General features: G+C 58.5%; 3 protein-coding genes across 4 annotated transcripts; 1 reads left to right on the top strand and 2 right to left on the bottom strand.

Moving 5' to 3' along the window:
- The first annotated feature begins 1,681 nt into the window (after nt 1-1,681).
- On the top strand, nt 1,682-8,036 carry CASP9 (caspase 9). The gene is made up of 10 exons (XM_027736370.2): nt 1,682-1,838; nt 2,499-2,718; nt 3,128-3,205; nt 3,372-3,403; nt 3,933-4,109; nt 4,798-4,887; nt 5,760-5,907; nt 6,284-6,463; nt 6,628-6,734; nt 7,493-8,036. The coding sequence occupies exons 1-10, from the start codon at nt 1,707-1,709 to the stop codon at nt 7,583-7,585; spliced, it is 1,257 nt and encodes a 418-aa protein (XP_027592171.2). The 5' UTR covers nt 1,682-1,706; the 3' UTR covers nt 7,586-8,036.
- A 1,079-nt stretch (nt 8,037-9,115) lies between these two features.
- Nucleotides 9,116-10,697, bottom strand: LOC113995864 (chymotrypsin-C-like). The gene is made up of 8 exons (XM_027736372.2): nt 10,658-10,697; nt 10,449-10,540; nt 10,273-10,370; nt 10,065-10,187; nt 9,828-9,964; nt 9,598-9,743; nt 9,288-9,440; nt 9,116-9,187 (listed from the first exon to the last, which is right to left on the bottom strand). Exons 1-8 carry the CDS (start codon nt 10,695-10,697, stop codon nt 9,170-9,172), a joined length of 807 nt encoding a protein of 268 aa, XP_027592173.2. The 3' UTR covers nt 9,116-9,169.
- Nucleotides 10,698-11,401: 704 nt separating this feature from the next.
- On the bottom strand, nt 11,402-16,356 carry EFHD2 (EF-hand domain family member D2). Of its 2 annotated transcripts, none has more exons than XM_027736374.2 (4): nt 16,141-16,356; nt 12,822-12,969; nt 12,546-12,680; nt 11,402-12,395 (listed from the first exon to the last, which is right to left on the bottom strand). In XM_027736374.2, the coding sequence occupies exons 1-4, from the start codon at nt 16,338-16,340 to the stop codon at nt 12,261-12,263; spliced, it is 618 nt and encodes a 205-aa protein (XP_027592175.1). In that variant the 5' UTR covers nt 16,341-16,356; the 3' UTR covers nt 11,402-12,260. The 2 variants fall into 2 exon arrangements, with proteins under 2 accessions (XP_027592175.1, XP_027592174.1); XM_027736373.2 differs by lacking the exon at nt 16,141-16,356 and adding an exon at nt 15,043-15,820.
- Nucleotides 16,357-16,902: the final 546 nt, after the last annotated feature.

Raw genomic sequence — 16,902 nt, 5'->3', positions numbered from 1 at the left:
ACAGTACTGACCAGGCTCCCCAGGGCAGTGGGCACAGCCCCAAGGCTGCCAGAGCTCCAGGAGAGTTTGGATGATCCTCTGGGGCACAGGGTGTGACTCTTGGGGCTGGGCCTGTGCAGGGCTGAGGGTTGGACTCCGTGGTCCTTGTGGGTCCCTTCCCACTCAGCATATTCTGTGGTGATGCTTTGGTTTTTTGCTAAGTCGCGTTTATCCGAAATCAAGGACTTCTTTCTTGTCTCATGCTTTGCCAGTGAAGAGGTTCACAAAGGAAAATGGGAGGGAGCATAGCTGGACCAGGTGACCCAAACTGGCCAAAGGGATGTTCCACCCCATAGCACATCATGCCCAGTATATAAACTGGGGGGAAGTTACTGGGAACGGGCTGATTTGGGTTCGGGAAGGGGGGTCTGGCATCGGTCAGCGGGTGGTGAGGTAAGCAATTGCATTGTGCATTATTTCTTTTTCCCTTTTTATTATCAGTATTATTATAATTTACCATGGTTACTGTATTTTGCTTTATTTTCAATTATTAAACTGTTCTTATCTCAACATATAAGTTTTACGTTGATTCTCCTCCCCATTTCACCAGGGTGAGGAGAGAGGGGGGATGTTGAGTGATTCTTAATTTCCATCTGGGCTTAAAACCACGGCAGTCTACTAGGGAATGTGGGTTGGATGGCAGTGAGGTGGATCAATGGCACAGTTCAGAGGGATGTGATCAGTGGATTCAGTTGGAGGCCTGGAGTCAGTGGCCTTCCCCAGAGATCAGTACTGGGTCCAGTCTTATTCACCTTGTTTATCAACAGGGAATGTACCCTCAGCAGGTTTGGTGATGATACAGAACTGGAGGGAGTGGCTGGTACATCTGAAGGCTGTGCTGCCTTTCAGTGGGACCTGACAGGCTGGAGAATTGGGCAGAGAGAATCCTAATGAGGCTCAACAAGGGCAAGTGGAGGGTCCTGTACGTGGACAGGAATAACCCCAAGCACCAGCACAGGCTGAGAGTGACCTGGGAGAAGGACCTGGTGGACAACAAGCTGTCCCTGAGCGAGCAGTGTGTCCTGGGAGCCACGAAGGCCAGAGGGATCCTGAGGTGCATTGGCAGCAGGTCAGGGAGGGGATCCTGTCTCTCTGCTCAGCCCTGAGGAGGCACATCTGCAGTGCTGTGTCCAGGTCTGGGCTTCTCAGGACAGGAGGGATGTGGAGCTCTTGGAGCAGGTCCAGCAGAGGCTGTGGAGATGATAAAGGGACTGGAGCATCTCTGTGACCAGGAAAGACTGAGGGACCTGGGGCTGTTCAGCCTCCAGAGACACTGAGAGGGGACCTCAGCGATGTCTGTCAGTGTCTGCAGGGAGGGGGCAGGGGATGGACGGACCAGGCTCTGCTCGGGGGGTCCAGCAATGGGACAAAAGGGGAACGGTCCGACACTGACGCACGGGAAGAACACGAGGAAGAACTTCACAGCGCGGGTGACGGGATCGCCCGGAGAGGGCGTGGAGTCTCCATCCCCGGAGATATTAAAAACTAAAAATAAAATAATAATAATAATTAAAAGAAAAAAAAAATTAAAAAAAGGGCGGAATCCTGTGCCACGTGCTGGACCATCCCGGATCTCTTCCAGGGTGTGATCCCGGGATTCTGTTCCGGGCAGCGAGAGGCGGTTCCGGGGCAGGGCGGCGGTTCCGGGCGATGGAGGAGCGGCAGCGATGGAGGAGCAGCATCGCCGGGCGCTGCGGCGCGGGCGGGCCCGGCTGGTGGCGGCGCTGCGGGTGGAGCCGCTCTGGGACCCGCTGGAGCGGCGCGGCATCTTCACCCGAACCATGCTGGAGGAGCTGCAGGTGGGCCGGGTCCGGGTCCGGGTCACTGAGCACCCGCGGTGGCCGTGGGAAGTGGTTCCTGTGTGCCCTGAGCCCCGGTGACAGGCTCTTTTGTCACCTCGCCCCCATGGCAGGCCCTGTGTCCCCTCACTCTGGCGACAAGCCTGCTGAGTGGTCCTTGTCCCTCCCCACCCCGAGCCCTGCAGAGAACCCCACACACCTTGTTTGTCCCTTCTTGTCCCCAGCCCCCGGTAGTGCCGGGCATGGGGGTTCCTCCTTGAGTCCCCGTCGCAGTCTGGTGACAGGGCATTCCCATTGCCCCTCTCGGGGACAGGTGGCAGGCTTGGGGGTGTTTTACCCTGTCCTGCCCACCAGTAACAGCCTGGAAGTGCCTGTTTGTCCCCTGGGGCCAGGCTGGGAGTGCTCCCTCCCCCCTTTGCCTCCAGACCCCACGGAGGGCTGCGTGTCCCCGTGGTGATGGTTGTGGGTGGAGGGGGGTCAGGGCTGGGTGTCGGGTGACTACTGCGGGTCTATGTGACTGTGTCTGCTGGGTTTTGGCCTTGTTCACCCCGTGTCCACGTGCTGGGTGCATATCCCACATTTCCCCTCTCTGGGACCAGTCGGAAGGGCTGCCCAGGTGTTGCATGAACATGTATTTTCCTGGGCTTCCCTCCTCTGCAGGGCGCCGGCAGCCGAGCAGACCAAGCCCGGCAGCTGATCATCGACCTGGAGACTCGAGGGAAGCAGGCTTTCCCCGCGTTCCTGTCCATCCTGCGGGACACGGGGCAGGGTGACCTCGCGGACATGCTGGTCCAGGAGTGCGAGTCCCCGCCGGCGGCGCCGCAGCTGCTGGACCTGCGGCCCGTGGAGCTGGAGCTGCGAGGAGAAAAGCAGCATAAAAGTCAGTGCTGAGAGTGCGGGGGATTTTTTTTGGCAAACAGGAGCGTGGTGGGTGTCAACTGGGATCCATCTTGTCGTGGGCAATAGTCTGTGAAGTCCCAGTTTTTATTATCCTGGTAGGGGTGACCATGCAGAGCTGTTGGGAGAATCATCAAATCCCAGAGTGGTTTGGGTGAGAAGGGACCTTAAAGCTCATCTTCTTCCACTCCCTTCCATGGGCAGGGACACCTTCCAATAGCCCAGGTTGCTCCAAGCCCCATCCAACCTGGCCCTGAACACTTCCAGGGATGGGGCAGCCACAGCTTCTCTGGGCAGCCTGTATGTCCCACTTTCCAGCAGTGGAAGCTTTTAAGCTCAGACTGTACACACGTTAGGACCACCCCCTGTATTTTTGTCCCATGTCATTACAGATGTGACCCTTCCCGAGCGTTTGTCCATCCCAGTCCAAGCAGAGAGCGAAAAACCTCGAACACCTGTGCCAGCCCAGGGTAAGCTGCATCCCAGGCTCTTCCAGAGAGATAGCATGCCAAAGGCTCATTTCCAGCAGGGTGGGAAGGGGGAATTGTGTCAGGAAAGATTGATGTGAAGTCTGAGAGTGCAGTGCCTTGTTGTGGAATGTGGTGAGCTAAATCCCATGTCTGTTGTGTGTTGTAGGTTCTGCGGTTGACAAGAAGAGCCGTGACCTGGTTAGTATTTGGGTAGGCTGAAAGTGTTCCCTGTTGGCCAAAAGCTGTGTGCCTCACGGGTGGCTCCTGAAAATATCCCTGGAAGGGCTGCTTCTCACTTTGTGTTACCTGAGCAATTGCTCTGAGGTTGATGCCGCTGTAATGGGGCCAATCGGCTTGGAGTGAGTCAACCAAGCCAGATCCTACTTAGGATTACCACAGTGATAACACAAATTCTTGCCTCCTTCTGGTGAGGTTTGATAATGATGCCTAAAAAAAATTCCCAGAAACTTCAGCTTGCTGTTGGAGATGCCACTGGGTGCAGCAGCCCCACGAAGGTTTTCCCCAATTTAGTGGGTTGTTTTGTGTTCCCGGCTGCTGATGAGAATGTGTGTGTGGAGAATGGATGCTCCTCCCCATCCCTAGCTTTAGAGAAATGAAAAAGCTTGAAACAAGCCACTTTAAGGGCTCCCATTCCTCACTGGTGTTGCATCCCACTGGATTAGCACATGGGAAAAGAGGGAGTTCAATTGTGGCGTGTCCCTGCCAGGTTTATGAGCTGAAAGCAGATCCCTGTGGGCACTGCCTGATCCTCAACAACGTCACCTTCTCCAGAGACTCGCATCTGTCGACCCGAGTTGGCTCCGACCTCGACTGCGAGAAGCTGGAGCGGCGCTTCAAGGCCTTGCACTTTGATGTCCTGGCTCGGCGGGATCTGAAAGCTCAGGTGAGGTTGGCTGTGTCCTGCTGCCACAAGGGATGAGAGGTGAGCCCCTGGAAGCGATGGGAACATGTTAGGGGATGTAACCCCACGCCAACAGCACGGGGCACACAAACAACCACTTGCATCCTCTTATTTTATTGTCGTGCTGTGATTGCGGAAGGAAAGAAGACCTGGCATGTTTTCAGCCTTCTGCCTGATTGTTGAATCCTGGCTGTGATTTGTAGGGTAATAGGTCAGGCTGTGTTTTGGGGATAGCTGGGACAGCATTGGGGCTGTGTGATTTGTCTGTCTGTACAGCCCTCAGCTGTTGTTTGAGGTGGTGAGGGGGGAGCTTGATCGTCCGCAGTGGCCTCTGGAAGTAAAACGTGGTTCTCTGCTCACCCCCCACTCCTGGTCGGAAGCAGCAGATTTCAGTGGATAAATCATGTGGAAATGTGTTTTGGTTTATGTTGCTGTGTTGTAAAGAGTGCAGAGAGGTGAGAAATTTGTGTGATTAAAGCAGCCAATGTTAAATAAGGGCAGATACATAGAAATACGTGCTCTCTGCTGGTGGCTTTTGCCACCTGTCCTTGGGACTCACCTTATCCCGTGGCAGAGTTCTTCCAGGTCCTTCCGTGCCCAATGAGAGCAGGGCCTAGCAGTAATTTGTAATATGGTTCAAAAAACCCTTTTTGTGATGTTTCCCACATAGGAAATGGTTTTGGAGCTGCAGAAGCTGGCGCGGCGGGACCACAGCGCCTTGGACTGCTGCATCGTGGTCATCCTTTCCCATGGCTGTCAGGTGGGTTCATCCCATCTCTCCCTTTTTTCCTCAGGCATGGAAGGGAGGTCTCATGCAGGGCAGGAGGGAAGAAGTGGTCTGTATCTGGGTTAAAGAAAATGGGAGCTTCTCTGGTGTAGTCTGATCCAGTGTTGCCTGTGGACAAGTGTTTCTGTTGGGAAGTCAGGGCAAATAATTTGGAACTGAACAACTGGCAGAGAGTGAAGAGGGTATGCTCAGCCTCGTACTGTGGTTGTTCACAGAATCATGGAATATCCTGAATTAGAAGGGACCCACAGGGATCATTGAGTCCAACTCCTGGCCCTGCACAGGCACCCCAACAATCCCACCCTGTCCCTGAGAGCGTTGTCCAAATGCTCCTTATGCTCTGGCATCTTGGGGCCAGGCCTGAGGAGCCTGTTCCAGTGCCCAGCCACCCTCTGGGTGAAGAACCTTTTCCTGATATCCAACCTAAACCTTTCCTGATACAGCTTCATGCCATTAATTAGTCCTTCCAGTCCTCGAGCTCTGATAGGGAGATTCTATGAGCAGTAAAGCCTGTTTATTCCCAGTCAGAGCTCTTGAAGGATAAGGAGAGGAGAGGGAATGTTAAGAAAATGGTGTATGGTACATGCCTGTTGTCCCAGAGGATGAAGAACTCAGTTGCTGGAGGAGGTGGGATAGGAGTTGGATAATAGAAGTTGGATTGCTGGATTTTAGTGTGTTCCAAATGGCTTCTCGGTGTCCCCTCGCCCTGACTTGGCCACAGGAATTTCCACAACCACCAGGATTTGTTGTGGTACCTTTTGGCCACGAAAGACCCAATGGGAAATGGTCTCCCTCGTCACCAGCCCTCCACCCCCATCACTAGCTCCTGCATTTTCCTCTTGCAGACGAGCCATATTCAGTTTCCCGGCGGCGTTTACGGAACGGATGGAAAACCCATTCCCATAGAAAAGATTGTGAACTATTTCAATGGGTCCAATTGCCCAAGTTTGAGAGGAAAACCCAAACTCTTCTTCATCCAGGCCTGTGGTGGAGGTGAATCTTTGTCTTGGCTCTGGTAGCACTGGGCTTCGGAGATGTGGTCAGGCTGTGGCTTTGGTTCCCGTTCTGTTGGTCGCCTGTCTCTCTCTCCAGCTGTCTTCTCACTCCAGCTGTCCCTTCTTTTACCATGTGCTGAGTGGCTGCTCCAGCTCCTCGGCCGTAAGTCGGTGTGGAAACACAAAGTGAGGAATTTTGTACAAAACACCAATGGTTGCAGCTCGACCGGCGCAGCCGAAGGGCCAAAAAGCCTTGTTTTGTTCTAGGGCCTTTGTCCTCTTCTTTCACCATTTTTTCTTAACGTTGGATGTACAGTTGTGGATCCCTTGGGTGGGGTGAACATCAGGAACTGTCTCATTGCTGCTTTTTTCAGAACAAAAAGATCGAGGCTTCATAGTGGATTGCGATTCACCCAGAGATGAAACTCCTGGAGCTTCTTTGGAATCAGATGCGACTCCTTTTCGGGCTCCGTCGGGTAACGTGGATGAGCCAGATGCCACTGCCTGTTTGCCCACACCCAGTGACATCTTGGTCTCCTACTCAACTTTTCCAGGTGACAGTACTTTGCTGGGCACAGGGGAATTAGCAGAAAAGTCGGAGCTTCATAGCCAAAGTCAGCGGCAGTTCAGGGCGACAGCTCCGTTGGGGCGGCAGGAACTGAGCAGGATGAGAACAGCAGATGGGCTTTGGCATAACATTCTCCTTCTTTCTCTGAAGGTTTTGTCTCCTGGAGGGAGGCGACTGGCTCGTGGTACGTGGAGACACTGGACAGTGTGCTGGAGAGATATGCCCGTTCAGAAGACCTGCTGAACATGTTAGTGCGGGTAAATGTCTTTTTTTTTGCCTTCTTTTTGTGGTCGTGATGAAGGAAATAGTCAGGAATGTGATTAGTCAGGGTGTGGAGGCCTACAATTAAAAAAAGAATGAGGATATTGAGTGTTGACTTTAGGGATGGGCTAATTGGAGGTACTGCAGAGAGATTTAATTACGAAGAAAGTGTCTGGCCTCAATCTACCAAAAGTCACCGCGAGGTTTCTCCGGCGAGGGGTAATCCTGGCAATGCAGGCTTTAATCTTTCCAAGGAAATTGCTTAAAATGGTGTAGCCTGTCCCATCCTCTAAATCCAAGCTGATGGGACTTGGGTCAGGAGCATGTTCTGGGGTTGGAGGATGGGGTTTGGATGTCACTGTGCTGCTTTGGCTCGGCAGTGAGCAATTGCAGGGGAGAAGCACGAGCCCCTCTCTGCTGGCTGGTGTTCAGTGTAAGGAAACCACCTTGGGGAAGTGACAGGCACATCTGGAAGAAAATGGGTGGAAAGGAACTTGCTTTTAATTGAATTCCCAAAGGGAAGGAGGGAATTCTGGCTCATGCCAAGAAGCACTTGCCAGAGGCAGGGGTTGGTGGTATGGCTGAGGTTTCTTGAAAGCGTGTTCCCCTGAGTTCACTTTGCCAGCAAAAATGTCTCATATTAAGAGCCCTGCCATCTCTCATGTCCATAGTCCCATTCCTGACCCCTGTTCCCAAGCTTCCTGCAACAGTCAGGAGAGCATCTGCTCCCCAGCCACTCCCCATCTGTTCTCAGGTGGCGAATGCTGTCTCAGCCAAGGGGAGCTACAAGCAGATCCCAGGATGTTTCAACTTCCTCCGTAAAAAATTCTACTTCATGTGTGACTGACACCTGGGCTCCGAGGTCTCTGCCAAGTGTGAGAGTTCCTTCCCTGTGGCCGGGTGGAATCTGTGCCTGCCACGACTCGGCGTCGATGCTCCCGTGGATTTTGTCTGTCTCTCGAGATATTTGTCTGGAGAAATGTGATCTGCTAACACTGTCCTTGCTGTGAAGTTGAGATGAGGTGGAGATCGTGCTGTGCCCATGGGAAATGCTGGGGATTGGAGCAGGAAGCCCCTTTTCTGGGGTACATGCCAGCCTGGAGCCTCTGGAGCCAGAGGAGAGCACCTCTGGCTCTTCATGTGGCCACACTCAGCCTCAGAGTGTTTTTCCTTGCTGATCCTGATATTTGTGTCCTGTGCTGCCCGGGTAACTGATTGATGGGATCAAGTTTGGCCCTCAGGTGTACTGGGATGAGTTTTGCCATCAGTGTTTTTAATAAATGAAAAGAAAAAGCAAATCTTTTGCTGTATTCCCTCCTTTGTTCCATCTCCTGATTGCCATTTTAGCACCTTCCGAAGGCTCCTCTGAAATGGGAAGAGCAGGAGGACCTTAGCTCATGTAAATTTTGAACCCCTGCTGTTACTGGGAGAGTTTCTAGTGTGGCTGTGCCAGCCCGTGGAGCAGGCATCCTCCTCCTTCCAAGGAATCAGTTGGGTGTTAAACAGGAGTTACAGCAGGAAACTGATGAGGATTCTTTGGAATATCAGAGCTGAGGTAAATACTTGCCCCCAGGAGCTGCTGCAGTCACCGTTTCAGGTCAGAAACCCTGGATGTGTGTGGGATTTTGGGGGAGAAAGAATACTCAGAGCAGCCATCGGGAGGTGCAGTGGTCTTAGGGGAGGTCTGTGCTGCTGAGGGGCAGTCAGTAGGTTATTTCCCTGCTTCTTTGGGAAGCATTTCTGATACTTTTAGGAAGTTTTGTGCTGCAGGCAGAGCAATTCCCAGCCTGCGGTTTGGGTTTGGGTGAAGGGATGGCTGGGAGTTAGGAGCAGAGGGCAGGGAGCAGGAACTGCCTGCCCCAAGTGAGGGGAATGGGGGGCAGGCTCAGGTTGAGCCAATTAGGGTGATGCTGGGGGTTGAAAGGCCATGGCCAAAGTGAGACAGAGAGGATCTGCTTTCTGTTCTGGTCTCTTTTCTGGTCTCAAATCCTTGTGGTGAAGCCAGAAAACTTGGCTGGGAACTGCCAATGCCCATTGCTTGCACTGCTGGGGTAAGTGAAGCTGGTTTTAGGTACCACTGGATTGCAGCATCCTGCTGGAGATCTACCTCACTATGACCCCCAAGACCATCCAGCCAGACTCCAGCCCCTCTCCCATCAAACCACCAGCCAAACCTCGAGCCCTTGGGCTTGACAGTGGCCATGGCTCTACCCCCACCTGAGCACTTTGTGGGATGTCTGCCCATGTCAGCCTCCCCAGGACCTCTGCACCATGGGGGGGACTCTCCCCAGCACAGGGGCAGAACCCCAGGACCACAAGACACAGCCCCGGGTTTCAGTTCCACCACAATCCCTCCAAAGAACCACACGAGACCAAGTCAGCACTTTTGCCTTTATCACACTCAACACTTGAATCTCCACGTGCCGAGTCCTCAGTTGGAGCTTATTTTCTGCCAAAGACAAGACACAGGGGGGCTCACGGTGAGACCCTCGGCGGGGCAGGGGCAGCGTGGCCAACCCCTGTGCAGGGGCAGAGGAAGGGGCACCCACCTCGTTGACCCAGTCGATGTAGGCGGACACCCGGGTGAACACCGTTGGCTTCCTGATCAGGTTGCAGCTCAGCCCGGAGCCGAAGCTGACGATCCCTTCCACCTCCCAGACCCCGTCCTCGCGCTGGCAGTTCAGGGGGCCGCCGGAATCGCCCTGCACGGAGAGGTACGTGCTCCACACCCAGCGCTCCTGGGCTCCCCGCTGATGCACCCCTGGCCATCCACCCCCACGGCTCCATCCCCTCCCCTCCCAGTGCTGCGGTCCTGCACCGCTCAACCCCCCCCCACCGCCCTGCAGCGCCGGCACTCACGTTGCAGCCAGAGACGATGCCGTCACCGCCGGCACACACCATGGTGGTGCGCACGCTGCTGCCCCACCAGTTCCTCTGGGAGCAGGTCTCATAGTCCACCACGGGCAGCAGAGCCTGCTGCAGGACATCGGCCAGGGGCCCGTAGGCTGTAATGACACGCGAACCTCGTACCTCACAAACCCTGTGCCTGCACCCCTTCCCCAGGGACCCTCTGGGGACCCCCTGCTTACTCCTGATGCGTCCCCAGCCGGTGACGTAGCAGGGGTAGTCGTTGGGCAGGATCTTGCCGGCGTCGGGCAGGCAGGCGGCCCGGATGGTATCGCTCTCCTGCACCTCCTCTTCCAGCTTGATCAGGGCGATGTCGTTGCTGTGGGGACAGATGAGATGAGGATCGGTCCCGGGCTCTGGGGATGGAGGTCCCTGGCAGCAACACCCTCCATCCATCTCCGACATATCCCATCCCCTACATGATGAGGAAGGAGTTCCAATTCTCATGGACGATCGTCTTCTCCACACCCACGGCCACAGAGCCAGGCTCATCCTCCGACAGGACCTGCTTGCCCAGCACCACACGGTACGTCAGTGAAGAGCTGCCCAGGGAAAAAAGCAGGGTGTCAGTCCCCACAAATGCCTTACCTCCATGGCACAGACCTCACCCAGCACCCTGACACCCACCTGATGCAGTGGGCGGCCGTCAGCACCCACTGAGGGGCAATCAGGGTCCCGCCACAAGTGTGGTGCCAAGACCCAGAGCTCTCGTACTGCAGTGAGATCTGTGATGGCAGAGGCACGGGGTCAGAGCAGGAATGTCCCCACCCCTGTCCCCACCCCCATCCCTGTGCCCCCCTTACCTGCCAGGGCCAGCTGTGGGCTACGGCGTCTTCACCGCCCACCACGCGGGTGCCCAGCTGTGGTGGCACGGCCGGCTGGCCGCATCCGTAGGCTGTGTGACACCCAGAACAGGGATATCAGAGGCTGCCTGAGCCCATGCCCAAGGCCATGGCAGGCACCAGGGTCCCGTTCCCCCCTGCCCCGTCCCCTCCCCATCCCCTGCACCCACCGTAGCCCAGCAGCACGACGAGACAGATGGCTCCCAGCATGGTTGTGCTTGACCAAAGGTACTGCACTGGGGCTGCTCACCCTTCTTATAGGGCCTGGGGACCTTGGAGTGGCCCCTCCCGCCGCTGCCATGTGGGGACTCTCCCACGCTGGGGGCACAGGGCTCCTCAGCCCCGTCGCCCCATCTTATCACACTCCCTGTCCCGCCTGGGAATGGCCACATCTGCCCATCGTGTGCTGGCACCATGATGGGACGTGGCAGAGACACCTGGCCCTGCTCTGGGATGGGCAGGGTCCCTCCTGGGGGGCAGCTGGTGGGTGCCCCATCCACACTGCTCTCTGTGGGGTGCTGGTCAGCCCTGCTGTACCCCAAACTCGAGCACCAACTGCCCCAGGGCACAGCCCCCCACACCACCACCCCTCAGGGACAAGGTCCTGTTATCTCATGCTCGACGTGGCCAAGACCAGCCAAACCCCACAGGTGCCACAGGGTTGCTGAGGGAGCAGGTGCCAGCAGTGCTGCTGATGGCCTTCGAGAGCACCGTGTCCCCACACCTGGATCAGGTCCCTGCTGCTTCCCATGCCAATGTCCCCACATTGCCAAGCGTCACCCCCGTTCCCTGCCACCTCCTGCAGTGGCCACCTGGTGCCCACAGTCACACCCCACTCCCCAGGCTCCTTCCCCCCACCCAAGCCCCCACCACTGACATGCCCGTCCCACGGCTGCAACCACAGCACCCAGCACTTAAGAAATATAATATTTATTTGGGATTAAATTAAAAAAAACATAACACACCCCCTATATTGCCACTCGGGGGACAGTGTGGGACAAATGTGGGTCTTTACAGCCACCCACCAACAGAGGAGCCTCAATGATGATGATGGCAACCACTTGTGGCCACCATGCTCACCCTCCCAGGCTGAATACAACATGAAAAAACATAATACAGCCCCACAAGCCAGCAGCTGCCTTTCTGCATGTCTTCGACCAAAACAAAGAGAGACACAGCTCCTGGGGGCTCCATGCCAGCAGGGTGGGCACCCACCCCCCAGCACCACACACATACACACACACACACACACACACACAGAGCCCGTCTGCCAGCACCCAGCACTCGCCACGGCCTTTGTCATCCGTGACACGTGGCAATACCGACAGACACTGAGCCAGTGCGGCCACCACAACACCCACCACGGCCACCTGGGCAAGCCCCCATCCTGCAAACTTCCCAGTGCACACACAACAGACAACAGTCCAGGCACAGGTGTCCCAGGGACGGGCATTCCGGACACGGCTCCCCTGAGACTCAGCAGCAGCAACCCCCGGTGCAGCTGCGGGCATGGAACAGGGGCTGCTCAGGGTGGGGGGCATGCTGGGGATGGGGGGGCACGAACAACACCTACAGACACCACAGCAAGAGGGGAGGGGGGAGCTGGGGCCGACCGGGCTCTGCCAGCAAGGTGGGCGCTGTGCCGAGCCCGCGCCGGGATCTCGTTGGCAGCCGGAGCAGCACGTGGCTCTGGCATCGCTCCCGGCACGGTTATCATGTGGCACATGCAGCGTTCCCAGCCCGGGCACCGCTGACCAGTCCTGCCCAGCCCCGTCACTGCGTGAAGGTGGACTGCAGCTCCTTGAAGGCCGCCTTCCTCTGCTTCAGCTCCTCCGCCTGCTTCTTCTTCTCCTCCTGCTCCGCCCTGATCTCCTCCTCAAAGCGGCTGGCTTCGTTGATGGCTTGTGCCTGTGGATGGACATGTCCAGCTGGGACCCCTGCCAAGCCCTCCTGCACACCCCCACATCTCCACCTCCCACCTGCCCATTACCCGGCACCAAAGTGCCCTCGTGCATCACCGTCCTGCAGTGGGACCCCTCTGCCCAGCACCTGCCTCACCTTGGCCTCGAAGAAGTTCTTGGCGCCTTTCACCCCCTCCGTGGAGACGTCGATCTCGGAGAGCCGGGCCAGGGCGTGCAACCCGCTGTCCTCCTGCAGCTCTCCTGCTGCTGCCTTCCGGAAAATCAGCAGGAACTGCGAGGGGAGACAGTGGTTTCAGCTTCCTACAGACCCCAAAGCCTCCATGGTCCCTCCCCACCTTCTCTCCACCACGAACAGTGGCTGGGGACACCTCCCTGCCAGCATGGAAGCCCCTCAGCCTCTCTCACCCCTCACCTCTCGAAAGCTGAGCTTGCTGTCCAGGTCTTCATCCACCTCCTTGATCATGTTCTTCAGGCCCAGGTGTGTCTGTGGAGCCCCCAGCTTCTCCATCATCAGCTTCAGCTCCATCAGGTCAATGAAGCCGTCCTTCCCTGCATCGTATCTGTGGGATGGAGGCAGAGCCCATGCAGCCCCCTGCACTGACCCCCCCAGCACCAGACCCCCTGCGTGCACTCACACTGGCCAGGGAATGAGGAGGGATCAGCAAGGACTTGGGCACTGATGATCTCCGGCAGCTTTCCAGACCACAGGGAAGCTGCCTCCGAACCGCTAACAACCCCCTGGAGCATTATCCAGGATCGTGTCTGTGCGGCACTTGGCAGGAGAACCTGCCAGGATGCTGCCAAACCTGCTGCTGGCTCCCTGTGCCAGGAGCCTGAGCACATGCTCCCCTTGGCTGCGACACAGGATAACAGGCCATGGGGCTAATGCCACTGGGCACTGCTCCCCACGTCACCACCTCCCCCTCCTCCTCACTGTGACACCTCCAGGTGACCCATCCCCACTGCCCAGAGCCTCTGACATCCCATGCTCCAACATGGCCAGGTGCCTGGGCTTGGCCAAGAGCTCCAGATGCAGCTCTGCTCACCAATCCTGCCTTTGGACCCTCTCAGGAGCAACCTGCTCTAGTGGAAGGTGTCTCTGCCCATGGCAGGGGGACCTCCTTGGGGGGTCCCTCCTTAGACCCCTACCTGTGGCAACACCACTGTCCCCTCCAGCCTCCCACCAACAGCCCCTCTGTCCCCTCCCTGTCTGTGCACGTGGTGCCATGGGCTGTGCTGGCAGCACACTGGCATGGCACAGTGGGATCCCAGTGGGGAGCCAGCACAGAGCCATGCTTGGTACAGCTCCACATGCTGTAGGTGGGCAGCTACACGCTGCACTCGTTGTGACAGGGCTTTTTTTTTTGTGTGCCTTGTCACTGCAGCAGCCACGCAGAGCCCTGGTTCCCCACGCCGCAGGTCCGTGACTCATCTGTACCTTCCCTGCTGCCGTCTGCTCTGTCCGTGTCTCCAGCAGTGCCTTCCTGATCTCCCAAGCTGACAGGGACCCCAAAACACAGCTGGCCCTGCTCTGGCCATGCTCACCTCTGCCTGCTGCTGCCATCACCCTGGGAGTGTGGCTGTGGGCTCAGACCTCACATGGTTTCTGCCTCCAAGACCCCTCTCGGAGCATAGAATCATAGAGTCATGGAATGGGGTTGCAAAGGACCCTAAAGACCATCCAGTTCCACCCTCTGCCATGGTTGCTCCTTCTCCTATTCAAAGTTGCTTCAGCCTGGCCTTGGACACTTCCAGGGATGGGGCAGCCACAGGATCTCTGGGCAACCTGTGCCAGGGCCTCACCACCCTTAAGGGAAAAATGTGTTCCTAATATGCAATCTAACCCTGCCCTCTGTCAGTTTGAAGCCATTGCCATTCCCCCTTGTCCTGTCACTCCATGCCCTTGTCCAAAGTCTCTCTCCATCCCACATCCCACATCCCACAGAGAGTTTCTCTGCAAGGGGCGTCTTGCCCAGCCATCCCCCAGCTGCAGGGCACTTCCTTGCTCTCAGTCCCCTCCTCCCTGTTTTTTTGGGACGCCAGCATCCCTCAGCATCTCCCAAAGGGCACCATCTCCCCTGTGGCAAGGAAAAAACCCTTCTACACATCACTTTTTCCTCTACACAGCCGGATTGCCACATCCCTAGGACAGCAGCAGCGAGGTCAGCGTGACAGGGCTCTGCTCCAGAGCATCCTTTCCTTGGGTGACCCACACCCCCTCCCCCGGCTCCCAAACCTCCCCGGCGCTGCTCCTTTCGCTGCAGCGAGACGCCGCAGCTGTCAGAGCAAACACGTCTGCTCCACACACCCGCTCCGTCGCCTGCGCGGCGCCGACACCCGCACCGCCATCTGCGCCGCGGCCGGAGCACCCCCGGCACGGCCACCCATCGCCTCCGGCACCGGGAGCTGCAGCTGGACTCCCCCTCCCGGGACCCCGAGCTGTGCCCCCACGCCGCAGGCTCCCTTCTGCTGCAGTCCCAGGAGATGGTCGCAGCAACCCGCACGTCTGGCTCGCTGCCATGTCCGGGCAGTGGGTTACAGCCCCCTCCGGGAGGACACGGGGAGCAGGGAGACTCCCTGCACTTCCAGGGGTGATGACAGGGTGTGCGTGCACCCTTACACGGCCCCCCAACCTTGGGTTTCGAGGGTCGCTGCCTCCATCCTTTCCGCTTCCTCCATCCCCTCGGTCATGCCCGAGCGAGACCACCCGGGACGCTGACGCAGATCCCCCCCGGTGCCAGACGGGATGGAGGGTACTGGCATGCCGCAAATATGCCTTCGCCTGCACCATCTCCATGCTTCCCGGAGTCCCGCTGCCTCCACGCCTCCCGCACAAAGCACCCAACGCGCGCTCCATGGGGATGCTCCGGGCTGTCCCGCTCGCCCCTGCCTACTCCCGCGCATTCCCAGCAGGACCACGGGATACGGTCACCCCGATTTCTGGCTCCCCACGGAAATTTCCAGGGTTCGGGGTTTGCCGTCAGCTTCCCCCCCCTCGTCCTCAGGGGCCGGGGGCCGAGCTCGTGCTCGGAGTCACGCTCCGCCACGCGTGGTGGCACGCAGCGGGCAGGGATGCTGGGGACACGCCAGCCTGGCAGCTGCGGTCCCGGCGGCGCCAGGGAAGGCGGGGGGGTCCCTCAGTGCTGCAGCAGAGGGAATGCGGGGGGCCCTGGTCCCATCTTCCAGCCCCCTTTCTCTGGCCTCAGACCACCATGGGGGACGGGAGGTCCCTCTTTGCAAGAATTTAGAGGTGCGCAGGAATGTCTCCTGCCAGGAGCTGGGGGAAGGCGTCTCCGCCATCAATCCTGTGAGGGGCTTGGGAAAAGAGGGGTGTCCCTGGCATTCCTCCTGAGAGAAGCAGGAAGGGGGGCTGTCCTGCAAGGAATTGGGGCTGCCCCGGCATCCCTCTTGCACAGAGCGGGGGCTGGGGGAGCCTCCTGCACAGAGCGGGGGGATCCCTCCTGCAGAGTTGGAGAGGCATGGAGGCACCTCTCGCAAGGGACGGGGGGTCCGTCCCGCAAAGAATGGGGGGGTCCCGCCCCCGCCCGCAGGCACGGGGCGGGAGGCGCTGGGGCATCTGCCCTGCCAGGAGCCGGGGATGCAAGAGCACGGATGCCGAGGATGCAAGAGCAGGGATGCCGGGATGCCGGAGGTGCGGGATGCCGGGGGTCTCCCGTCCGCCCCGGCGCTGCCACCCGGGGAACTCCCCCCTCCCAGTCCCCCGCACTCACTGTCGGAAGAGCCGCTCCATGTCGCGGAGCTGCCGCCGGGAGAACTCGCGGAACTCCCCGGCGGGGCTGAAGACGCGGCGGCCGCCGCCGCCCCCGGGCGAGCCCTCGCCCACCGCCCGCCCCGCGGGGCTGCCCGGCGCCGGCCCCGGCCGCGGCCCCCGGCCCCGCCGCCCCTCCGGCTCCTCCGCCGCCGCCGCCATGGTGCGGTGCCCGGATGGCCGCGCCGCTCCGCCCCGCTCCGCCCCGGGGCCGGGCTGCGGCCCCCCGGCTCCTGCACCCGCACTGGGGGGGCTCCGGCTGCCCGCCCCCCGCCAGCCCGTCACCGTCCCCTCGGACCGCCCCGGGGCCCGGCTGCGACACCCCGGCTCCCGCACGGGCACGGGAGGGGTCCCCGCCCCGCCGCCCTCTGTCAGCCCATCACCATCCCTTCGGACCCCCCCTTCCTCGGCATCACCGGCGGTACTCATCCATCCCCCCGTGGGATCACCATGGGATGATCTTTAGGGTCCCTTTCAACTCAAACCTGACTGTGATCCCCCAGGGCCCCCACTGGCATCACCAGTAGGTCCCATTCCCCAGTGGGATCCCCCCAGGACCATCTTTAGAGTCTCTTCCAACCCAAACCATCTCATAATTCCACGATTCCACAGGCTCCAAGGAGGGGAAGGGGCTTCTGCAGCCCCCGGTGCACACACAGCACCTGTGCTCCTACCAGCTCCTTCCATTCCCAACCCAGGGTTTGGGATGGCGAGGATATGCAGA

This window comes from Pipra filicauda, unplaced genomic scaffold (genome assembly GCF_003945595.2).
Source record: "Pipra filicauda isolate LSUMZ 115617 unplaced genomic scaffold, ASM394559v2 scaffold47_size6085603_pilon, whole genome shotgun sequence".
Taxonomy (NCBI): domain Eukaryota; kingdom Metazoa; phylum Chordata; class Aves; order Passeriformes; family Pipridae; genus Pipra; species Pipra filicauda.
Note: the sequence above shows the minus strand (reverse complement) of the source record. Positions and strands in the feature narration are given on the sequence as shown.